The following is a 25,151-nucleotide window of genomic DNA, read 5'->3' as shown; positions in this document are numbered from 1 at the left end:
ATGTGAAATACCACGTCTGCTGCCAGAACATGATTAATTCTGAACAGAACGCAACCCCAACAGCCTTTTCTTGGTTACACTCTTGCAGCTACATTTCAGTCGCTCTGAAGCATATGATTTAGGGTCATCTCTAATAAAATTTATCCGAGGCAACTTAGTCCTACTCCGTGTTTATGATTTCTACACATTTACACAACAGACTTGGCTTCCCTGAAGGCTACACGCCTTCACTGTAACATAGGTGAGCTTCAGCTGTGGCCCGGTGTGTTTTATAACAGTCCCCAGCTGGTTGTATTGGCAGCAGTGGAGCACTAAAACCTTTGAGCAGCGTTGGTGAATGCATCTGCATGCAGGCTGGGTGCAGTTAAACTTGGGCTGGTGGTTGTATACTTGCTGGGAAAGGCAGGGAAAACAAATTTCATGGGGCCTGGTATGTATATTTAAGGGGTTTTCCAAAGCTGAGCTGCAGCAATGTGGAGAATGCACGTAGCTGTAACAGCCTTTCAACAGTGCTCAGGAAAATCTAGGGAAGAGAGTCCAGCAACAGATAAAAGAAGAAGCAGAAGCTCATGTGAGCATGCCAAAGGGTAATGAAACTATGACTCAGCTGTGCCTGAGCTGCTGGGGCAGTGGAACAGCTCCTGCTGGATCTAAAAGATAACCCAAAGGCTATTAGAATCTGTAGGCTTTGTCCTGAGGAGCTGTTTGATGTGCAGTATGAGCAGCACGAGGGGAGCTCTGTGCAGTGTTCCCTTATGCCAGCCAGAGCACCAAGCTTTCCCAGGTGGTCTGCTGGGCTGGAAGGCAGCTGCTGGGCTGCATGCAATAAACAGTCCTTTGCTGGATATGAAATTCCAGAACAACTCAGAGGCATAGCCTGTGCGAGCTGTTCCATACCTCGTAATGGCATGAGGGCACGGGTGACTCATACTGCAGATTTTGTGCCAAAGGACTTGGCCAGCAAGCATCGTCTCAGCACTAATTGCAGCAAGGAAACCAGTGTTAATGATGGTCACAAAGACAAATGAAAGGCAGCTGAGCCACGGCGTTCCCTTGGGCAGATGCTGAGCCTGGAATCAGACGATAAAGGTGGAACAAGTTTTACAACTCCTCATCAGCTAGCATCAAATCCTGTCGTTAGGGCAGCTGCTCTGTGAGGTGACTGTTGAGCACACAACAGCTTTTTATCATTCCTTATCTTTGTGCAATGTTTCAGGTTGCTCTGATCCACCCCATGCTTCTCCCTCACTGAAGCAGACCAAGTGTTTCACTGAATGGTGCAGTTCAGATTTTCCAGGTTATAGTCTCCAGCTCTCCCCTGAACCTGAGACCACTGACTGTGAGGACCTTTAAACTGCAGAAGTCTATACGAGGGGAAATGAGTGTGCAGTTGTGTGCAGTGAGGTCCCTGTGGAAAAACGAATCCTCAACCAGAAGAGGAAAGTCCTCTGGACAGACCTTGACTCTGTCATGAGGCCCATGTACTCCTAAGGTGTTGGTAAATGGATCTTGGGTTACACGAAAGTAGGAAAAACAGAGAAAAGCATGAGTTCCCTTGGGGTCTGGCTGGTCTAAGGCTGTCCAGACTTTGTGTCAGTGTGCAGACTGTTGGAGTAGAAAATGCAACTGCTGCTACTGAGCATTTTCTTTTGTCACCTGTAGGGCCTCGTGATTTATTTGTTTGTTGGCAAACACCAGCAAACACCGATGACTGAGTTGTTTTCCAGTAATTCCTGCCCTGTGACTTCAGGTTCTTTTACCCTGTTCTTAGCTCCTTTTTCACCCATGCAGAAAACAGTGACAGCTTAAAAAACTCCGTTTCTCTTTCTTCCTTTCAGCAACGTTTTATTTTTTGTGCTTTGTCACGAAGTGCTTTGAGGGCAGTCCATGGGGATCTAGATCTTGTTGCAGAGGCCCAGAGGAGGGACGGGGATATGGTGGTACAGATTAAGAATTTATTTGGGTAAAGGAAAGAAGCAGAAATGAGGAAGCTCAAGCAGGGTGAAGCGCTCCCTGAGGGAGACAGTGTGCCAGTGGCACAGGTTACCCCTGCTCCAGCCCAGCAGTCTCTCTCTCCAGCTGCAGTCTCCCTGGGCTTTGGGTGCCCTCCCTCTCCTGCACAAAGAGCAGAGCTGAGGGAGCACGGCCAGGTTTCCCTGCAGCTGCAGACCACGTACTGAGGGCTGTGAGAGCTCATCCAGGTGCACCTATCACCTCAGATTTGCTCTAGAAAGGCTGAGCAGCTGGGCCTGCTCCCACTTATCTCCTGGCTTATATGCTTGGATGTTAATTCAAATACCTACAGGAGCGCATTTTGCAGCTGCTGGTCACCAGCTATTATCTGCCCTCCAGCAGCAATAACGTATTAAGACAGAAAGTTTTGTGCAGTAAGTGCACAAATGCAGGTAGCTGTTCTGCACTGGGGCAATAAGCAGCACATACCCATAGCAGCCCTGCTGATAAGCTCAGGTGAAGCAAGCTACAAGCCAGCAGCAACTTGCCTTTTCCCACCACTTGGCATCATGTTCATCTGCCACATGTGCAGGGTCACACAGAACATGCCCTGTGCTTAGATCTGCCTGAGAAAGAGGGACTTGAGAAATGTTTGGAAAAATCAATAGACTTTAGATGGGGGCGTGAGGCGCCTTTTGCACTGAGCGCTTTTGACATCTTGTTCCTCTTTATCTAGTGGCATGAAGTGTGCAAAAGGAAAGTAACTTGCAGAGAATGTTCCTGTGCCTTGCTGCAGTCCAGAGCATAGGCAATGCCATAGGTACAGCAGCTCCTTACAGCCGTCGTGGTTACAAAGGTAACTCTTCAGTCGGTGCAGTCTTCAGTATTCCCATTGATGTAGATCAATTGTAATAGCTGTTGCTCTCCATTCAGTTCAGGAGGACAAAGCTGTGATATTTCTGTTCACATTTTAAATTATTATCTCTCAATTGTGGTAGATGTGGAAAGAATGAATTATATTTACGTGTAACAGAGGCCACAGCTGATAAGCAGTTTTCTTTCATTAAATTAATGTTTCCATAGCCTAGGATGTCACTAAAGATGGTAAGCTTTAGTCTTCTCCATGAGATGAAATCAGGGCCTGTTTACCCTTCAGAGACTTAAATTTTTTTTACAATATCCTTCCAAGCACAGGTTTTTCATTATTGCCAGTAAAGCTACAGAAATGATGCTTTATTACCTAGAACACTTCATGCAGAAAATTACTTTTCTGGCTCAGCTGAGAGAGCTGCCATTTGCCTTCCCTGTGTTCTTGAGCATGCCTATTTTAAGGGGCTGAGAACTAAAATGCCCTGCTATCTGCTGACTTGAATATAATGTTGACCTGAGTTGCTTATAACTCGACTTAACCAGTTTCCTGCTTCCAACAGTGGCTAAAGACAGATGAACAAAAACAGCTTAAGAAATGAAAGATCACACTGCAGATCTTTCTCAACTTCTGGCAATAAAAGCCACCTTGTATCTGGACCATCCTATGTAATAGCTGATGGTTAATCTGCCTCCACTATCTTGACCAGTCCCTTTCTGAACAGCTTTATAGTATATTGGTCTCAGATGTCCTCATGGTAGCTGAATTTCCTGTATTATGGTGCCTCTCAAGGAGGCAGTGACATCTACACATCCTCCACAGCAGCTTTCTACAAACAAGACTGTCTGTCCCAGGTTGAGCCTCCCTTCCAATTTACTTTGATGGTAAATGTGCCTCTTTACAAAAGAAGGCACACACACACACACACATATATATATATATACACGTATATAATATACGTATATATACATATATATATAAACTATGCCCTCTACTGGTTTTGTTTACAGCTCAACATGAGTCACCTCTTCATTTGGGTTGTTCAATTGCTGAGTACTGAAAATCTGGTTAACTTAATTTCCTCCACCTAAGACCATACAGATCATATATGATGATCTATAAAGAAAAGTAGTGTAATTCAGTAGACTGTACCTTAAACATAATGGAATGACAGAAGCAGAAAACCAGATTTTGGATTACTAGGAGCCATTTTTCTGGTCAGCAGCAGCACTTGAGCAAAACAGCATCAGTTGCCCCATCCTGCAACCACCTCAGCTTGTGAAGAGGACTGCATTTGTTTCAAATACAAGCCTTGCCTTTTGACCCCAGTAAAGGGTGGAACATGAAGTCTGGATTTCTCCGGGCAGAGCTGTCTGTAGTTACTGTCTTCACTTTTCTGCCTCTATAAGTCCTCTTTCATTTAAAAATAAATTCAAATGGCAAATGAAATACATTGCATATTTGCAAAGGAGCCTTCTGTGCTTCTGCCCGCTGTGTTTGCTATTTTCAAACACCCCCCCCCCGGGGTTCTTGATTACTTTGGGAACCTTGTGACCTAATGAATGAAACAGCCATAAACAAAGCCAGTCTTATTTCATCATAATAGGCATTTTGCCAGGGAACATCAGGGCTGACTGGCTCAGCTCTGCTGTCAAATAAGAGGCATGGAGAGAAGGAAAGCTCATGGCCTATGCTCATCTTTCTCCTCCACAGCATGGCACCTCCAGCTGTTCCCCACTGGGCTCTGCAGCACAGAAGCTGTGACTGCAAACCAGCAGGACCAGAGCAACAGGCAGGCTCGTGGGGAAGAACAAGGAGCAAACTAATGGGGCTCCAGCAATCCGCTCACATTGCCTTCTTCCAGAGCTCAGCCTCTGTCCTCCACTTGGGGGATGGAAGAGAGAAAAAAGAAAAAAAAAAAGAAAAAAAAGAAAGAAAAGAAAAAAAAAGAAAAAAAGAAAAAAAAAAGAAAGAAAAAAAGAAAGAAAAAGAAAGAAAAGAAAAAAAAAGAAAAAAGAAGCAACCCACTTTACAGGTGTTTGAGGTAGCTGCTGTAGCTCTTTCTTATAAAGTTGGCTTTCAAAGGAATAAGTGCTTCCAGCTGGATCTTGTTTTTTGGCTAATCTCTGCAACAGGAAAGAAGACTGAAGTGAGAGCAACAGGTGAGGATGCTTTGATTTTTATTTTTATTTTCTGTTTTTGTTTTTTTTTTTTACCTCACAGATTAACATTTTGCCTATCCTGGAGGACAATGGTTGGACTTGGAAATCTGAAGGAAAAAAAAAAAAGTGGATTCCAAAGAATGAAGGATGGATCCACTTAAGAGGAAGGCATTTTTGTTTATTTTTGTTAGATCGTTTTGATTGTTCCAGAATAAATCAATTAATGGTGGACATCCAAAAAGGAAGGAACTGCTGCTAATGATAAATACTGATATGTACAAAACCTCTCATCTGCTTCCTCTTAGATATCTCTTCTGCTGCTGAGCCTGAATTTCAGGTTTCCATGTTTGATCAAGTCAGTGTCTGCAGAGGAGGGAAAGCCTGGACCCAATCTGCAGCTTTCCCAGGTGGGATTATTAGAAGTATCATACTGTCTACTGAAATGAAACTTAATTCCTTCCCAGACAAATTCAGTTGAAGCACAAGTTTTACCAGTAGGGGAAACTCAATGAGTGTCCCTCCTACTGCCTCCGTAGGACCATAAAATATTAGGCCTTCAGAATAATAGCTTTTAAATGTAATTTTGTTACTGTCGCAGGGTAAGGAGATAGAAATCTTTCAGGATAGAAGACAACGAGCATCCACCCATGCGGGAGGTAAGGTCGTCCCAGCTCTGTGCGTGCCGGGCCGGCCGCCAAGCTGTGAGAGAAGGGCCCTGTTGGCTGTACGTCCTTCCTGGTACAGCAGGTGGGGCCCTGGCGTTTTGACTCCATGCCTAACGCTTTGCTGGAACCGTCCGAGCTGTTGCTCTGCTGTCAGATACCACCGATGGTGTGACCAAATTCTCATCGCCATTAGGAATTGTTCTCCTTTCTTTTTGTTGCTTTATAATTCTCCTTACGTGTGATTTAGTCCTTCTTGCATTGGCCGCTATTGCTTTGAAGGGACTCTGGGAAGGTGTACACCCCACTACTGAAATGCAGGTGCCATGCATGTGGGTGAGCTCATACTTGTCTTCTTGCTACCAGTCAGGTTAAAACATGCCCACGCGAGGCCAGCGGGACATGAAATCACAATGCGTATTTCCCTAAGCAATAGTCTATGGTATCCATCCCAGGATGGCTCCCTGCAAGTATTTATCTGCCACAGGATGTGGCCCTGTGGAAAAAATGACACAGCGATGTATCTTCCATATCTTTGGACGGGTTTCCCTAACAGGAGAAGGATGTGCTTCCTGTCCTCTGACTCTGTGGGTACACACTTGGCTGAGAGAAGAGATGTGTTATTGCATGTGATGGCTCATATTCTATCCAGTACAGAACAGTTTGTGCTTTAATGTGAGTTATGCAGAACTAAGCACTTCCTGGTATCAGTCAGTTGCTTCATCCTGTCAGCTCTTGCTAGAACTACAGCTGGGTTGCCCCCACCTCCCCTGAACCAGTTACCTCACTGTATGTGGGGTAACTCAGGCTACCCCTCTTTCTCACTGCCAGAGGCTTGCACCGTGCTTGTGACTCCAGACAGCCTACGAACACACAGTGGGTAATAGACCTGATCTGCAGCTTCTGTCAGGCAGTATTACCTAACGGAGTACAGGTTTCAGACTCACCTGGCTGCCTGACACTGCCAGGTTTCCCTTTAGATGTATTCGTTGGGTCTGACTGGTGTTACTGCTAGACTTGTCTTACCGTTTCAAGTAAGGGTTAGCCCTTCCTTGCAAGGGAAGGACACATGCTATATGTCAGAAAGAGACAGCTAAGGCAGCCAGATAACGTGACCAGCCTGCTGCCCTGCAGGCAGTTCTGTGGGCCCTGCTGATAACAAGGCAGCTGCACTGAGGATGAGAAGGTGTGGATGTCTGCAGGGGAGCATAGCTCCTGGGGCAGCCCCATGCCACTCCAGATTAAAGAAATATGGCTTAAAGGAAACCACTTGGAAACTTATGAACCTTTACAAGACCGTCTTACTGATGATGGTGTCTATCTGCAGTAGATTTCTTTTCTTGTCACTCCATGGCATGAAGCTTCGGATGTGCTTATGATCTCACTCTCATCAGAACCACTGGCTTGGCTTGGAAGCCCGCAAGGACACTCCTTGGCTCTGTGCCACAAACAACAATGCTATCAATCTCGTTCCAGACCTGTCTGGGTGATACTTATCAAATAGTTCTTCGAAGAGTTCTTGCCTGTTCTAGGATACGCATCCACACCCCTGTGTGAGGCACCAAGACTGAGTACGGCTGGACCCACATTGCTGCTGGTCCCGTTAACTCTATTCAACTCTGTTTCAGAGACTGATTTTAAACCCCCCGGGATTGGCATAAGCTTTTTCACTTAGGGGTTATATAGACCTACAAGGCTGTGCTGGTGCCATTTTGCCAGAACTCGTGCTTGTTAAACATTTTCCTGTAGATCAAATTCAAAGGGATTCAAGAGTGCCATTCAACCTTGCAGTAATGGGCAAAGAATAGGGAAAAAAAGAGAGACTGAATGGAGGATCTGAGTCTAAGGAGGAAACCGCTCAGTACAGGTCAAACAGAGAATTGCTGCATGTCCTGCAAATATTTGCTGTGATGGTACATGGGGGAGATATGAAAACAATCTGAAAATCTGAGGGATTGCCATCTTCAGAAGAAGGGGAATCAGAGTGCAGGTATTACTCTTTTCTCTCTGGTCTTGTTGTTAGAGGGCCAAGATAGGCAACAGCTGCAGATAAGGTTCCATCCTTCCTCAAGTCCCCTGCCTGCAAGGATGTGGACAACCTCCTCACATTGCCCTCATTTCAGTCCAGCTCTGCTCCTCACATCAAATTGTTTTAGGAGACCTGCAGACCATTCTTGCCCGCTCTTGTCTTTTCCAGGGTAATTTTCACAGGAGGAATGGATCGGTTTTGTTCAATATGACTTTGAGGTCTGCTGCCTCTGAAACAGCTTCAGCCTGTGTGAGACTTGGGTGGCAGCAGCAGCAGGGAACTGCTCAGCTTCAGGAACGGCTGGGGCTGTTGTGTGACCCGATGAAGAGGGTGAACGTATTTAGTTCCCTGTGTGGCAGAATGCCATGTACTAATGGAGATAGAAGATAGGTATGTGGGAGGGAGCTCTGACTCAGTTAATACACCGAAATGTGAAGAAATGGGATTTGGGGTCAAAGTACATCTCTTGCAAATGGCTTGATGCAGTCAGCGTGACATGTATTGCTGAACCTTTGTTCTCTGATGTCACAAGTATCAGAGTTTCCACGGTTTTCTATTGGCTGCTGCTCCTGCTTTTGAAATTTACTGCTTTGGACATTCAGGGATGTTTTTTTTTTTTTCAGCGTGCAAGTGGGTTAGCTGCAGGAGGGGAGTGTTGATAGCACACAGCTGACCACACTTTGCTAAGAGCTTTAGAGCACTTGCATTTAAGCTCTTGGCTACAGTGATAGTTGGAAGAAAAAGGATAAAAATGGACAGCTCTCATCTGTGATTTTCTTTTTCTTCTATTTTCCTCCCATTTACTCCTTTTCTCTGTTATATAAAGCAGAACACCGACATTTTCCCTTTAAATTTAGACAGCAGCCACAGATTAAGCTTCCTAAGAAATAATCAGCTTTCACTGGTTTAAAATTAACCAAAACAGCATAAGAATGTTTGTTTTCTCTCAGCTGGTGGCAGCAGAGCTCAGAAGGTGCCCAGAGCAGGTGGCTCTGGAGCAGATGTGTGAGAAATGCCCAGCAGCAAGCTGTCTCCATTGCCAAAGGCACAGTGCCTCCTCCACTCAGAATAAGCTTTTCTGGCCCAGCCTCCTGGCTGCCAGAATGGGATAGGTGAAGGCTGGACTGCATGGGAATGGAGACAGACAGATATCATCCTGTTTGAGATGGGGAGAAGGCCAGCAACAGTGTGTCCTGAGCTACCATCCATCGTCTTCTACCTGCTCCCCAGCAACTGCCCCATCAATTCTCTTCTTCCCTCTACTGTGTCAACAGCAGAGCTGCTCATTTTGGTTTGTGATTGAAACAGACTGGGGATTTTAAGACTCCACTCATTGCAGTGAGTAAGGAAGAGGTCTCTACTGTCCTCCTTTCCTTTGCTTCCTTACTAACTTGCTGGAAACTTCTGTGCTTCTGGCAGAGGGTGTTACAGACAGAACGAGTGTTAGTTGGTCTGCTCACCCTGACCCCACAGATGGAGAGAAGTCGTATGTGTGTTACATGGCCCGATCATCTCCTTCTCAGCAAGGCCTTTCAGCTCCATGTAACCGTGCTCCCACCATCTCCCATGGGCTTGGAGAGCCAGTGAACGGAGGCTGGAGCCCCAGCTGCATGTCCTGCAGTTGCTCTGTGGGGCTGCTTCATTGCATGCCTAGGGATATTTACCCTTACCTCATTTCCTTTAATGAAACTTTATTTTCATGTTAATATGGGAGCGTCTTCAACACACTCAGTAGCTGAAGCCTCATAGTGTAACTTCCGTGTGTGTCTCCAGGTTTGGGTCACATTGGTTTTGGGTTTGGTTTTCTTTTCCTCTTTTTCTTTTCCTTTGGTAGAGCAGCAGTTAAAGTTTCCCCTTTCCCATTATTGAGGGGCTGGCCCAATGATTTCCTCCTGGAATCACAGCTGAGACCTATTCTCTATGCTAAGCCAGCAGCTGTGTAGTAGTTCACAGAGTAGCATAGGGCTGTGCCTAGAGGGTGAGATTCTCTTTCTTCTGTTGGCCAAGCCATCCTGGGAGGTATACTATAAGGCTAAGAACTCCCATGGGGTGTGGAAATATCTGTGTATGAAGCTTCTTTTGAATCTCCTTTTAGACGACATATAGGAGAAGGCTGTTTTCCTTTTCTAGCATTAGGGGGAGCACAGCTGTTGAGAGAAAGTCTGTGTTTAAAAAAAAAAAAATACAGAAGATACAAGCAGAGAAAGTCCAATCCTTATTAGCCTGATTTAAATCCTCTTTTATATATATTATGGTCTTATATATATTATGGTCTGCTTATAATCCCTGTGCCACCAGCAACAAAGTTCCTGCAGATTGAGGGCATTGCTCTCAGAGACATCAAAGAGGAGGTGTGAAGCTGGGCAGTCTGTGCATGCTCCCATCACCCAAGTTACGTTTGCCAAGAAGCAAACATAACTGAGTGGCATGATCAGCTGTTGAAACCTTGCTTGGCACCCCAGCACTAGCCATTCAGGATTGCTATTTTACTACCGAGACTGTCTCTGAGATATTGCATCTTATAGAATATATTCTTGTCTGAGGTTCCAGTGCTATAATGGGTGATGGCATGTTGGGCCTTGGCTACAAAGGAAAATATTCTTCTGTTCTAGCCCAATGGCTCTGCAAATGGGTTTTGGTTTGTACTTTGGTGGAAGCATTGCTCAGTAAGCTGTGTGGTAAAATTTCTCCATCCCCCAGCCAAAATATAATAAGAAAACCTCCTATTCATATGCTTAGAGCTGAGATTTTTTGTGTGATCAGAGTCCTTGGGACTACACAATTACTCTGCCACTACCTCTGCTGCTTTGTGCTTACTTCCTGCACTCATAAAAAGTACCTTATTGATCAGTCCTCTTCAGACCCACAGCGATGCTTCCTGGATGCTCTATGAGCCAGGCTAGCAGAATCAGTCCCTGAGTGCATTGACAATACCACATAACATAATTTATGTTCTCAAGGATGTTTTATTCTATGCGTTTTTCTTTGAATCAGAGAATGTTTTCACAGGGTTACATTGATTGTTTGGCTGATTCACCTAGATCCAACACCTAAAAATAGTTTGTTAAAAGTTATATAAGCTCGGAGACAAGCCAGCTCTCTGCAATTTCTTTGGAGGCCAGAAGTCCAAGCTGGGGCTTGTTGCTTTGTGGCAGAGCAGAGTCCATCCTCTGAGAGCAGCCAGTGACCTGCCAGACTTTGTTACTGACAAGACAAAGCATAGCAGATGGGTTCAGCTATTCCCAGCATTAGGATCAGATGGTTCTTGTTGATATTACTGGTTTGGTTCTGTGGGGTTTGCAGTACTGTGTCAGCATCCATGTATTTCAACCTAGCCTGTTTTGCACACATTGAATTGACTTTTTTGGGAATATACTGATGCTGATATCACCAAGAGAAGTGAAGGGTAAAATGAGTAGGAAGGATTCCTTCCAAGAGAAGAGGATGTCCAAAACAGACATGCACAGGTGGCACACAGTGGTACCACTGGCTATAGGAGGATGATACCATGAAGACAAACTGTAGCTGTTATGTGTGGGTCTTTCTTTGGTAATATTAGCCAGGAGGAAGTTTCTGTGATAATTCTGGTGCTAGTAAGTGCTTCTAGAAGTCAGCAGAAGTAGTGGGAGAGAGCTGGAAAGGGATTGAAGAGGGAAAAAACCTGGGAAGGGAGGGAAGAAGACCAAGAATAAAAAAATCTTTTACCAGTGGGAAGGGATACTTTTCCCTCTTTAATGATTTATTTTATTTTATTTGTAGTTCAAAAGGATGACAGGAGCATGAGGCAAACTGTTATTTATGTAAAGGGGAAGAGACACATATGGGGACATCTGTTTTAAGGAGCTGCTTCAAAAATAACCACAGGAGAGGAGTGTGTTTGCAGAGTGTAGCTGGCAACCTATAAAGCGGTATAAAGTATGACAGCAGTAGTGCTCTGAGTGCAGACAGCCCCATATTCATTGAATATCCAAAATACAAAATACACCACAGAGAAATGCAGATTTGGATACTACTGTAAATCCGGAGGGGAAAAAAAAAAAGCCATTATTTGCCTGAGCGAGCAGACTGGGAGGCTTTGAAGCAGGATGCTCACACTTAGCATTATGCCCTAGCCTGTCACTGACTGCTGAAGCCATTAACAGGCAGCAGCTGCAGGCCTCTGGGCTTGGCTTCAGACCTGGCTGCTGGTTTACTGGAATCATAGAACCATTAAGGTTGGAAAAGACCTACAAGATCATCTAGTACAACGATCACCCCATCACCATCATGCCCACTAAACCATGTCCCAGAGTGCCACAGCTACTCTTGAATGTCTCCAGGGACGGTGATTCCATCACTTCCCTGGACAGCCTGTTCCAATGCATTACACTCTTTCTGAGAACAAATTTTTCCTAATCTCCAACCTAAACCTCCCCTGGTGCAGCTTGAGGCCGTTACCTCTCATTCTGTCACCAGTCACCTGGGAGAAGAGGTTGACCTCCACCTTGCTACAATCTTTCAGGTAGTTGTAGAGAGCAATAAGGTGTTCCCTGAGCATTCTCTTCTCCAGACTGAACAATCCCAGTGCCCTCAGCCACTCCTCATAGGACTTGTGCTCCACATCCTTCATCAGCTTTGTTGCCCTTCTCTGGACGCAAAGAAAGTCCATTAAAGCCCACCCATTACCTTCACTTCCTAGAGGGTAAGAAAGAAAGGTAGAAAACATGGCTTTTCTGCTCCTTCCTCACCTTCTAACATCTGTGGCTACAGACAGCCCTGAAAGTGTGGAGAAGCAGAATTCATCACAAATAACAGGTAAGTAAAGTACTTGCATCTATAATTGGGTAGTCAGGTATCTGGCTTTGCTTTTACTGAAGTTCAATAGACACTGAAAGAAAAGGCATTTTAACGTTCAGGATGCATGGGTTATCCCACTGGAGGCCCATTCTCTGTGCCTAAGTGTGTTTCATATCAGGCCCTGCAGAACTTGCAGCTGACTGGTCTCAAGTGGATGTGGGCTTCTAAGCACAGATCACTTCTGAAATGAGAGCTCTGGCAACTCTTCCCTTGGAGTATTTCATGTGTTCTGTTCCAATGTGTCTTCAGGCCTTGCCAAGCTTTTTCTGTGAGTTTGTAACTATACTGAAAATACGAAAGAGTTCACTCTCAACAAAATTTGGTAGGTAACTTTTATCCTAGTTTGAACTGAGCATATGGCTTTCTCTCTGTAGCTGTTTAATTGCTTCCTTCTTGTTTCATGACAACCAATTGGCTCATAACTCTCTTTTCCCTGTGTGAAGTGGGACCTGCGAGCAGTGTATCATTCTGCTGTGCACACCCTCTAGACATGCTGCTGTAAACAGGTACCTCTATAGTGCAGATTTTCTTCAGACATCTAGTTGCTATAGTGGTGAAAAAGAGAATACTGACTGCAGACTATTAAGGTCTTCCTTGCTTCAGGCTAGCAAGAGCTGACATTGTGTTTGAGGTGGTTATTGCTGCCAGCCCTTCTCCTAACTCCTGGTGGATGAAAAACTTAGCATGAGCCAGCAGTGTGCTCTTGCAGCTTGGAAAGCAAATGGTAGTCTGGGCTCCAGCAGATGAGGGGTGGCCAGCAGGGGCAGGGAGGTGATTGTTCCTCTCTACTCTGCCCTCATGAAGCCCCATCTGGAGTACTGCATCCAGTTCTGGGGCCTCAAATACAAGAAAGACAGGGAGCTGTTGGAGGGGGTCCACAGGAGGACCACAAAGATGATTAGAGGGCTGCAGCACCTCCCTATGAAGACAGGCTGAAGGAGCTAGGCTTGTTCAGCCTGGAGAAGAGAAGGCTTCAGGGTGACCTCATTGCAGCTTTCCAGTCTACAAACAGGAGGGGAGTCAACTCTTTGAAAGCGTAGATAACATCAGGACTAGGGGAAATGGTTTTAAGTTGAGGGAAGGAAGATTTAGGTTGTATGTCAGGGGGAAGTTCTTTACCAAGAGAGTGGTGAGGTGCTGGAACAGGTTGCCCAGAGAGGCTGTGGATGCCCCAACCCTGGAGGTGTTCAAGGCCAGGTTGGATTGGGCCCTGGGCAGCCTGGTCTAGTATTAGAAATAGAGGTTGGTGGCCCTACATGCAGCAGGGGGTTGGAGCTTGATGATCTTTATGATCTTTCCAACCCAAGTCATTCTGTGATTCAATGAATTTAGCTGCTAGCTCTGATCTACTCACTTCCTAGACACTTTACTACAGCAGAGTCCTGCAGCTATGAAAATTTGGGAACAGTTAGGTGAAATGACCTTTTTCTCATTCTACAGAGTACTTGTCTGTGAGCACGCCTGTGGAAGGCTTCTATGTGTTGCACAGCAGTGCCACTTACCACTAGATGGCTGGACCTCCTCTTTGTCCTGCTCTCAGTTTTCTCAAGCTGACAATGCTTAAAGCAGAACAATGGACTTTTTGTAAACTCTCTTGCCGCTCCCTTTATAACTTATCATTTCTAGCAGTGCATGCTTTTAGCAAATTTACTTTTAAGATGAATAGATGAAACGAACTTTTCAAACATACTGAGAGCTGTGTTTATTTCTAAGAAAGTGATGAACATTATGTAAGGCAAAAACAAAGAAGAAAAACCTCCCTATTGCTGTTCTTTTTGCATTCCACAAATAACAACACAAATTTCACAGTCTTTTATTTCACAGGTGCATGCATGAGTGTGACACATTCTTCAGTTAATCTTTCAGACTAGGATAGAGCATGATAAACTCCTGAGAAGTCATGACATAGCCACATATCTTAGTCTGGTGAATTTGATGAGGCACCATTTGCAAAGCTTTGAGATATGTGACTTATGGTCATTCTGATTCTGTTCAGGAGGGATATTTCTGTCCCAAAATAGCTTTCCTTGCCCAAATAAAAAATATTTTACTTACAGTCAGTTTCTTCTAAGAAGTTAATACTTCTGGGTGGAAAAACACCAACTTCCCTGAGGACTGCAGACTGATACAATACACAGAGCAAGCAGGACTACCCTGAAAGGGATATAAGACAAAAAGATAAAGTATACATCTGCAGCATGGCTTTATGATTTTTGTCATTAGTATTTCACATCACAACATCATGTAATGCACTGGGAGTTAATGTTAAGCTAATGCTCCAGTTCTGTGGATTGTTGATATTTCCAGGTACCTGGTCTCAGAGGAGAAGAACTACATCTCCCAGAAGATGTTCACTGTTCCCTTTCTGTTACATTTTAAAATCAGAGAGATACATTTTAAAACTAAGATTCCTTTAGTTGTTTTGCTATTACGTTGTGCATTGCCAACTTGCAGAAGCAAGGACAGACAGTCCCTGCCTCTGCTCTAAGGGACTGATACATCAAACTTGGAAATGTTGGGGCTCTTCAACAATTATGAGAAAGGCTAAGGAAGATGGACTTAAAGATAGGTGGTACATGAAAAAGTAAGGTGGAGATGGATCCAGAAGTACATCTGGGGTAGGATTTCTTCTCTTTTTCCAAATACTGGTTCAGGTTTCAGTCACTTGCAGTTCAATTTCCTTGGAAGACTATAACAGCAAAATAGCTGATGGTATAATTACTGCAGTAAAGAGAAGCAGGAAATTAAAATGAACTCCACCCATACCAACGCAGAGATTAACAGAGAGAAGCATACAGCAAGCTACAAGACTATGAAAAACAAGACTTTTCAAAGGCAACTGAAACCTGACAAGAATATCGATGGCTCCTTTTTTTACCTCATGCACTTGAATGTTTCTGATCTTGTAAATGTAATGAGAGAATAAAAAATGCCTGGGATTTTCTACTTATTAGATTTGCAAGCAAATAAACTACATATTTTCCTGAAGCATCTTCACTTTAAAGGTGTCCAAAGGGTAATGTGTGCAGGCTGTTTATTATAAAGTGTTAACTTTGAAAATATTCTAGGAACAAAATCTGGCTTAAGACTCTCAAAATACTGCAGTTCCCAAGTAAGTATGGGAATCATGTGGCTAGCCTGAGCCCTATCTTTTGCTGCTCAATCCTGTCACAAACAGTATGCTACCACTGAGAATACAGCACTATCTGCCAAAGATGTAGCATTACCAGCGGCATGGTCTGTTCCTCCCATGACACTATGGAAAAGAAAAAGCCCTTCACAACACAGCATGGTCTTGTAAAGACTATAGTACTGCTATTCTAGGCCTTCTGGAAATGCTTTTAAAAAATGTGTATTATTTATCTTGTTCTTAAGCATGTCCTTGTCATCTGTGGTATGAAAAGTGTGGTATTTGCTGTGGTATCTTTGTGTTATATCTGAGAAATCAAGAGCATTAATACTTAAGGTACAGGAAACAGTGGTATCTTTGATGCTACTATGTGGTAACTTGTCAGATGTGAATAGAGATGCATAAGAACTGGACACAAAATTATGAGGAAATCATGTTAAATGTATCAGTCACCATCCTTTACGATTATCAGCGCACTCACAGAACTCCAGAAGTGTTCTAATACACGAATAGAGGCCCTAGATATGCTCTGTCATACAGCCTGAAAGGCAGGAGTCACCAGCGTCACAACAACGATGAAGGAGCTTTTGCACTACTACTGCCATAGCTAAGATGAGCAAATGTGCCCTTGCTAGAGACTGGCTCACTCAAGCACCTTGTTCCTGGATGGTTTTGGGTCTGCATTCTGCTATGAAGGCCCTGGCTCTACAATGATACAGAGCCCTCTCACAATATAGCATCTCTACAGCTATTTGAATCAGAAAACAGTGAAAAATTGTTGCCTTGATTTAAAATAAGAACTTGTTGTATAGATGGCTTTTTCCACTGTTCTCAGCAAGGTGATTTAAGGCTCTGTCTGAGCTGAGGGCTGTGTGCTGAATTCCCGACTGAATCAGTGAAACATCTACTTCAACATGTTTTAGCTCCATTCTTTGTGAACCCAAAACTGAAAGCTTTTTTAGAAGATAGGTTCCAAGTTGAATTGGTCTGTTCACTTCCCCTCCCACCACTCTGACGGAAACTTGCATTTGTGGCCTTCAGCAACCACGTTTGCTCTCTCATTAACCTTCTGCTCCCACTGCCTGACCTTCTGACAGATTTACAGATCTGCCTGGAAAGAGATGCAAGGCTGATTCCTGAAGGATTGCTCATCTGGACAAGCTCTCATTCAGGCCCCCAGGTAAGAAAAATATCTACACAGGAAGAGGGATGGGGAAGCTCATTTGGCTTAGGGCTGTGTAAAGGAAACCCTTGTAGGGAAATACATTCAAAGATTACTAAAAATGGTGGATTTACAGAAAACCTTACCACCATTAAAAGCACATTCAGAGGAAATCCTCACTGTCCTGAGTGCTGTTATGGAGTAAACACCGTATGTTAAAACTGAGCTGTGAAGAGAGGGTGTCCTTTGTCATTTGCTGAAGAATGGCCAAGGGCAATTCAGAGGGCCATGGGTAGCCAAAAAAGACCTTAACTTACAAAACATGTATAGTGCTCCATCAGAGGATAAACATCAGTTACATTTCTGGACAGAACATCTGAAAGAATTACATCAAAACCTTCAGAAACAGACAAGCAAATGCTTCCATTGAGGAAGTGAACAGTTCCCAGATTTGCAGTTTGTTCAGTGCCTTGGCAATTCGAAATGAAAAGGATAAATTTGGCACTTGCTGGAGTCTACATTTATCTCTGTATTAATGACAGTGGCCCTGTAACACCAATCATGAAGGTGCAGGGGATTGCCTACATAGTAATTGCAGTCACCGCTAATTCAGGACTGCAGACGTGAGACTCTTTTGTACAATAATATATATGTTTTTATCCCATTATGTCCTGTCACCATCCTGCATGCAAAATTATAAGAAGTAAGTAATAGTAAATGCTCTTTGAGAGCTTGTTTGTCTATAAGAAGTAGGTGCTTGGAACCATCTTCAGTCAATGTATGATAGCGAGACACGGACCAGGCACATCAGACCTTTCCTGCCTCAATGTTGTGCAGACTGGTCAGGGGAAGTGTTAAGAAAACACACAATAAAAATCTCCAGAGGTAGGGCTTGCTGAGGCACCGCACTACAGAGGCAGAGCTGTGCTTCTGAGCATTTGCCCCAAGCAGTGAGATTGTGCAGCCGCAGCCCTGTTCGCTCCTTAGCCTTTACCTGTATGGCATGAAGGTGGAAGCACTCCACCTCTTCCTCTCAAAAGCAGCAGAGGTGTCAGCTTGAGGTTCCTGGCAAAACACCCAAGACAAACCCTCCATACCTACTCCTTTTACTTGAAAGAAAGAAAAAGCAGAGTGCATTATTCTTCCCTACTGTTTGATAGTAGCATTTCTGGCACTAATGGTCTTCACATTTCATTTTGCAGATATTTGCTCCGCTCTGAGGCTGTGACTTGTCTTTCTGTTTAGACTACTGTAAGACTTGTCTGGGCTCATCTTGAGCGAGCCACCTTGCAGACTGCAAGCAGTAGAGCTCAGCTGGGTGGATCCTGTGACCATTACTGGAGTTCCCTTCAAGTAATTTGCATTCTAGTTAGTAGCTCTCATCATCTTTCTTCCAAAACCTGTCAAATTTTAGAGGGAACTGCAGCGAGTAGAACCTGCAGTTTCTTTACATGATTATTTTTACTGTGAGAACAAAAGAAATAATAGAACTTTACACTACAAGTATAGCCTTTGGAAAAAGAACATTAAGGCTTAGATACATATTGCCTTGAGAAAATAATACTGGGTGTGATGTGTGTTTACTGGTTATTATTTGATATGCCCTAACTTCAGCTTCTGGCCTTTCACTCTGTAGATGTATTGACGCTCAGTGCTTTGTGACTCAGCCTAACAGCAATGCTTTTGTTACCAAATTATAATGATATGGGGTTGATCCTGCAAGAGGATGTTATTATTCAGTACTCAGAGGCTAAGTTTCAGGCTGAAAAAGCAGCTCAGTACTCACCAGAAAGCCACTAACTAGTGTTAGCCTTAATGACAGCTAGTTAATACCTGCACTTGTGAAAGAACTGAAAAGATTTGTATTATTCTCATGGAAAACTGAAGCCATGTTCATAACTGGGATAAGACACACACATTCACTGAAGCCAACATAGCTTGTTCCAGCACCTGAGCCTGGTCCTGTGAAATCCTTCTCTTGGAACTTTTAGGCCTGAAAAGCCCCCCCTCCTTAGAAGTTGGATGTGTGCTAAGCAGAAAACAAAGTGTTTTTATGTTTGCAAGAGTACTACATGAATACAAATGGTATCACAAACTGGGAGGATAAACAGATCGAAAAATATTTTGATGTAGGTAATACCTTTAACTCCATAAATCTTGTTGTATTCCAGCAAGCTCTATGGCTTCTTTGTGGAAAAAATATTGCTACTGTATAAATTTCAACTAAAATGAGGTGTCCAGGAAATAACTAGACTTAGGGACACAGACATCGAACTTCTCTTAGACCACAACTCTTTATCTCCCTAAATGTGGCATGAGGTGACATTAATAATGTGATAGCTCACGGAACTTTCATCTGCAATAGGCTACTTAGCCATATCTCATCTCAAGTCACTCAGACTTGCATTTCTTTTACCCTGGAAAACATCTAAAACTTCAGAGATCAACAAACAGGGACAGACGCAAAAACACAAGTGCTGGATTTAAGAAATGACCAAACTGAGGAATTGGGATGAGAGCTCTACTTCAAGTAAGAATTTCAAAGTCTACAATTATTCCCCTTCTAAGATATTTATCAAACTTCCTGCACTTACCAGCATCAGTCTTGGGCAGCCTTTGGTCAGAAGTCTGTTGATGTCTAGATCTTGGGGGCAGGAAATGTATTTAATCATTCAGATGGGACCTTTTCTCCCATGTCAGTAGCAAATCAAAACATTACAGAGTGTTGCAAAGCACTGGGCTTATAGAAACATTACGTTGTCACTGAGATACTCTCCCTTAGTTCTCCTGTAACTAGGCAGATGAATTATAAAGCAACAGAATTTGAATAACTGTCTCACCATATTGCAGGGAAAGGTAATATTATCTGCTCGCTTCTGCTGAGTATTGCCTCAGGCTTTTGTATCAAAACATCACACTAGAACTCAGTGTTGTCTAGTAACTAACACTGAATTTAAAGTGTTGCCACAGTCAATCACGCTCAGTTTCCAGACCCAGGTCACCAAAGCATGTAAAAAAGGATCCACAAGTGATGACTCAAAGCCAAAGAATTCTTCTTTTTTTTTTTTAATTCCTGTTTGTTTAGGAATGTGTTTATAAACCAGAGAGGCTGTTGCAGGTGCAGTGGACGCTGTTCCAGCTGGCACTCTGAAAGATCAATTACCTATATCAAAGCTGTTCTGCTGCCTTTGCTGTCTAGTTGCTCATTTCTGAAGCTGCACGGGAACCCTACACACAGAGTGAATTTAAAAGACCAGGGCTCTGTGTTCAATACCCTCTTCAAGTGTGTAGTTTAACCATTAATGCTACAAGCCCTAATTCTTCTTAATCTGATCAAATGGTGGGAAAACATGAAAAGCTTTTGAGTTTGAAATGACCTGGCAACGGTGATACTATTCTCAATTGAGAATGCAAATGAAGCCATGTAATACGGTGCTATAATTGAGAAAGGTTGCGTTTTTTTAAGCTGTTGATCAGGAATGAATGGATTGGTAGGCAAGCCATCAAAGACTGTTATTGAATATAGTGTAATAAATATTATTCTGCAATATTTTCCTGTTGCCTGTGAAGCATTACAATGCTAAAGGGTGCCAACATGTGGTGTTAGTAGGGTGTTGTGACAGTAATATTATCAATGTTTGTACAGGTTGTCACCAATACTTGAAATGACTTGTAAAAACAGCACCTTAATAATAATACCCTGTTACCATTACTGTGCTGTAGATGGAAATGTGCTTTCATTCATCGGTACAGAATCTATGTATTACTGATTACTTTTCTACCTTCTCCCCGTGGATGGTCTTGCAAAAGACACAGTGTTAACAACACTCTAACAGCATATACAATCACATCATTCGTACAGTAAGCTATACAGTTATATTCGTGTTATGAATTTTTTTGCATTCGTTTCTCATTTACCACCAAACACCCCGCTAATTTTCATGGATCCATTTCAGCAAATGCTTTTTCTCCTCAACATCTACTACACCTGATGGAAATGTTTTCCTCACTCAAAAAACACACATGATCAGGGCTCCAAAACCAGCACAAGCTGATCTTGAACCAAAGACTACCGTTGTTCTAAAAATATCATACGTTCAAAGACTGCTATCTTACAGCCTGGTAGAAATGGGAGACATAATTTATTATTACAAAGAAGTCTTCCATCTTTTCAATTAAAAGTATTGCACTTATCATTGCTGGGCCAGGGAACTCTGAAGACCTGCAAGATTGAAACGATGATATCCTTCAGCCAGGAAATGCTATTATGCCGTTAATGCTAGGCTGCATGTACTCTGAATCCCAAGTAGCATATGAATACAACGTTACAGCTGGCAGATTCAATATACCGTCCGCGTGCGTTCAATAGGAACTCTAGAAAACGCTATAAGGTAGTTCCTCTTGTGTTCCTGTGCATGTAGCACATACAAATTCAGGCGGGAGGTGACCTGAAGACATCCGTTTAGAACAACCTGCACACGGTGCAATTAGGGTTGTGCACCCTCTCATCACCACAGCCAGCCTACAATCAGGCCGTGTTTCTGGCACGGCTCCTGCAGCACGCCGCGGAGCGCTGTGCTCGGTCCTCGCAGCCCCGCTGTTCCCTCGCTGCCCCAGCTGCCAGGGGGACTGCCGGATCTACGAGTTTTGCCCATAGACCCTTCGCCAAGGGTTTGGCTGACCTTTAGAAATGGAAAATCTCCCATCTCCGACCTAAAAATCCGCCACGAAGCCACGCGTTCTCGTCATTACTACTGACCACGGGCGCTAAGGGAGATCGCATTCACCTCAGCGCTGCCAGGAGCCCCCACGGCTGCCCTCCCTCCGCCCTCACCCCGACTCGGGGCCGCGCCGAGGCCCTCGGAGCCGTGACACCGCCCAGGCAGCACCGAGCAGGCCGCTCCCCACAGCAGGCAGACCTCGGCGGCTCAGCCCCCCCCCAGGCACCCCGCCGCCGGGACACCCGCCGCGGGAGCGGGCGCCTCAGGCAGGACGGCTGCGAAGCCTGATTGGCTCGGCGCGCTGTCAATCAGCCCGCCGACGCTCGCGACTGCGGGCCTCGTCCCTCCCCCTGCTCCCCAACGCCGCGGGGCGGGGCTCACGCGGCGGCCCTTGCCGCTGTGGGGGCGGGGGAGGGAGCGTTGTGCAAGCGGGTGCTTGTGAGCCCCGCGCTTCCCGCCGGTCCCCTTCTCCCCGCTGCGAGCAGCCGGGGCCTCCTCCATGCGGGAGAGGAGAAGGCGGGAGCTGCTGGCCGGCCATACCCGGCGCCCGGCAAGCCGGAGCCGAGCCGCCGCCGCCGCGCCGCTTCTGCCGCATCTCCCCGCGGCGCGCTGAGCTCTGCCCGTCGCGCCGCCCCCTCCCTCAGTCCTTCCACCCCCCACCCCGCCGCCCGTTTTATGTTTTTGGGTTTTTTTTTTTGTTTTGTTTTTTGTATTTTTTTTTCCATCCCCTCACCTCTTCGGTTTTCATCCTGGCCGCGAGCAAAGTGTCTTCATGAGCGCAGAGGATGTCCGGGAAGCACTACAAGGGGCCCGAAGTCAGTTGTTGCATCAAATATTTCATCTTCGGCTTCAATGTCATCTTCTGGGTGAGTGGGCGCAACCCCCGGCCTCGCACCGCGGAGGTCGCAGCGGCTGTGGGGCGCCCAGAGCGCGGCTCGCGCGTGACAGTTGGGCGCGAGGCGGGCTGGGGGGGGGGAGGGGGGCGAGGCCCTCCGCGCCCCTCACAGCTAACGGCGTGCCCGCGGCTCGTGCAGCTCCTCGGCCCTCCGAGCGGCTTTTGTTGTAGGTGCCGAGGGGCTTCTTGCTTTTTTAACCCCCCTTTTTTTCTTCCCCTCACCTCCCCCCCCCCCCCAGCCCCCAACTGCTTTGTGGTGGGGGAGCTGCCAGGCACGCAGGCCTGGGGAAGGGATGGATCCGTGCCTTCGTGGGGATAATTTGTACTAAAATACGTACGCGCACAATGCAAGAAATCAAAGCTCAAGTTGTGCGAGCGGTGCCGTTGCAGGAACGGTTACACAATGCCGAGCTGTGCGTGGAACGGCGTTATTCTGGTCAGCGATCAGCACGGAGCGGTACCGGGAGGGAGGCAGCGGCTCAGCCACCCGTCTCCCCGGGGGGCACTGCACGCACCACAGGCTCGCGTTGCCCCGTTCCGGCACCGGGCATGGAGCAGGCAGAGCCGTATGGTGGAATGTAACCCGCATAGGTTAGCGTTTCTAGCATCTTCTCAATGTGTTGGGTTTGGAGGAGAAGTAGCTTCTTTTGGGTGTCAATTCCAAATTTTGGAAGCACAGGGTGAAGCTGTGAACGGTTGATGTCAGGTGTATGTGGACAGTGAGTTCTTAGCACTGTGTAGAACATGAAAGTTGGGTGAAGGCTCTTACGTGTGCAGTCCCCTCTTTTCGTGAGGCATTCCAGTTAGCAGTAGCAAATGTGTGTGAACTCCAGCAGGGTGAATGGCTTTCTAAAGGAATCTGAAAACAGGTTGGGTACGTATTTGGTATATTGGCGTCTTTGGACTGTAAAGGTGGTTTGGGTCAATTAAAAACAAACAAACAAACAAAAAAAAACCCGCCACCACCATTTTTTTCATGAATGTAAGTGATGAAGAATGAAGGAGAGAAACCTTGCCAATACCGAGCTTGCAATTATCACCTCGGTGTTTACCTGGCTAATAAGGACTTGTAGCTCCCCTCATGCATGTGTGCCTGGGAAGTAAAGATGCCTGGAGTGGATGATTTGGAGGGACAGGATTTTTGATCAGTGATGCTCTTGCAGTGAAATATCTTTCCTTAATCAAGGAGGTATGTTGCTAGAATGAAGTTGACAGCAGTTTGCATACCTTTATGTCAAAGTTCGCTTGGCCTAAGAACAAGACCCGTGGTGATGAGTTGTTGCAGATGAGTATCCTGACCCTACAGTAGCTGATGTGTTTTTATGATCTGCTCAAGTTTAATGGTTGAGTTTGCTGTGGCTCTCTTCCCTCATCTGTTTTTTCATTTTGATTCTCATGGGCGTTCACTGCTGAGAACACATTTTAGCAGGGAGCAGGGCAGTATGAGGAGCATTTGTGTGACGTGTCCTTGAACCAAAGAAGGAAGATTATGATGAAACACACAAAAGTGTGTTATCTTGCTCCACCAGGCACGCAAGGAGATAGATACCCTATCACTTTGTTCGCTTCATTCTCTGAAGGCTAATTTGCACATGGCGGAAATAGGGAAGCGGTATCTTCTCAGTACTTAGTGGCTGGTTGTTTTCTCATTCCGGTTCTGTTGAGGTTGGCGTGTGCAGCTTTTGCGTGGCACGGTGAATCGGTTAAAGGAGATCTCGCTGGGCCACATGGCTTTGTACTGCTGGTGTGGTAATCCGATGACCTGAGCGCATCGCCCGCTCTGCCATTTGCTTGCTGTGTGGCCCTTGCTTACAGATTACCTGTTTTGCAAAGTGCAAATCGTCTGGTGTCCTTGGCTAAGCAGCATGAGATCCAGGCTCAAAAAGCACTTTATATGACTTCAGTCATTTCTTCTGTTATCTTTTTTATGAGGAAGCCTGCATTTGTTACCATGGTGGGAAGTGAGACAGCGACTCATGCAGAATATATTTTAAAGTTTTTATGGAATTAATAGCAAATTGTTTAATATTCTATCGTGAAACTGGGCCAGAAAAGCTGTAAAGAAAAATTGCAGGCTTGGTTGGATGTTCACAGAAAGCGAGCATCAAACATAGCCACTAATGTAGTCCTTATAAATAGATTGAGATGATAAAGAGGTCATTGCGTTATCCCAGTGACACTCTCCTGGGATCTTGTAGACATTTAGATATGTGGAACACCTTTGTTAAAACTTCTGCAGCTTTCTTATGTGCTGGTTCTAACATAACCTTTTAAAATTTTAATGAAAACAAACGGAAAAAATACCCTCTATTATGCATCATAAAACAATGGTCTAAAAATAAAGAGAACTGAGTTGGAAGAGTAATGGTTTTGACAAGAAAATTATCCGTGCCTCGAATGAAGAAATATTGTAGATCTGCTGAAATTTAGTGGGGAATAATTGCATACGCTAGTTAAACGGAAGGTATTACAAAAATACACAAATTGGGGCTTTGTATGCTGTAGAAAAAAGGCAAAATAAATATCAGATCTTTTTCTCTGTTGTTTTTATCTTGTGCTAATATGTTATTTTTCTCCCTAAAAAGGAAAAACCACAGCTGATCTGTTGGAATAATTGGTATGGAAAGTTGCACTCTAGTGCTGTGTCTTTAGCTGTGACTAAAGGAAAGGTGACACGATACTCTTATGGAGATAGCCGTGCTCCACCCCAGGCAACTTGCCCTTGTCTCTGCG

At 44.9% G+C, this 25,151-nt stretch overlaps 1 protein-coding gene and 2 long non-coding RNA genes across 5 annotated transcripts in view; 2 read left to right on the top strand and 1 right to left on the bottom strand.

Annotated features, from left to right (window-relative positions):
* The first annotated feature begins 572 nt into the window (after positions 1 to 572).
* Positions 573 to 20,354, top strand: LOC112532320. 3 transcript variants are annotated; one of them, XR_003074880.3, is made up of 5 exons: positions 588 to 2,809; positions 4,535 to 4,983; positions 5,289 to 5,390; positions 16,738 to 16,820; positions 18,005 to 20,354. It is a non-coding gene; the product is annotated as an uncharacterized LOC112532320 (long non-coding RNA). The 3 variants fall into 3 exon arrangements; XR_006939218.1 differs by having other exon boundaries at positions 573 to 4,983; positions 14,335 to 16,820; XR_005859685.2 differs by lacking the exon at positions 588 to 2,809 and having other exon boundaries at positions 2,864 to 4,983.
* On the bottom strand, positions 10,621 to 22,469 carry LOC101748470. Its single transcript, XR_001466380.4, has 3 exons — positions 22,257 to 22,469; positions 14,566 to 14,664; positions 10,621 to 11,335 (listed from the first exon to the last, which is right to left on the bottom strand). It is a non-coding gene; the product is annotated as an uncharacterized LOC101748470 (long non-coding RNA).
* Positions 21,910 to 25,151, top strand: part of TSPAN17 (tetraspanin 17) — an 81,897-nt gene continuing 78,655 nt past the window's right edge. Inside the window, exon 1 of the mRNA XM_015285644.4 lies at positions 21,910 to 22,389. Within this exon, the coding sequence (XP_015141130.1) occupies positions 22,309 to 22,389 (81 nt within the window). The 5' untranslated portion in view covers positions 21,910 to 22,308. The remainder of the gene's footprint in view (positions 22,390 to 25,151) is intronic.

Source organism: Gallus gallus, chromosome 4 (genome assembly GCF_016699485.2).
Source record: "Gallus gallus isolate bGalGal1 chromosome 4, bGalGal1.mat.broiler.GRCg7b, whole genome shotgun sequence".
NCBI lineage: Eukaryota > Metazoa > Chordata > Aves > Galliformes > Phasianidae > Gallus > Gallus gallus.
Note: the sequence above shows the minus strand (reverse complement) of the source record. Positions and strands in the feature narration are given on the sequence as shown.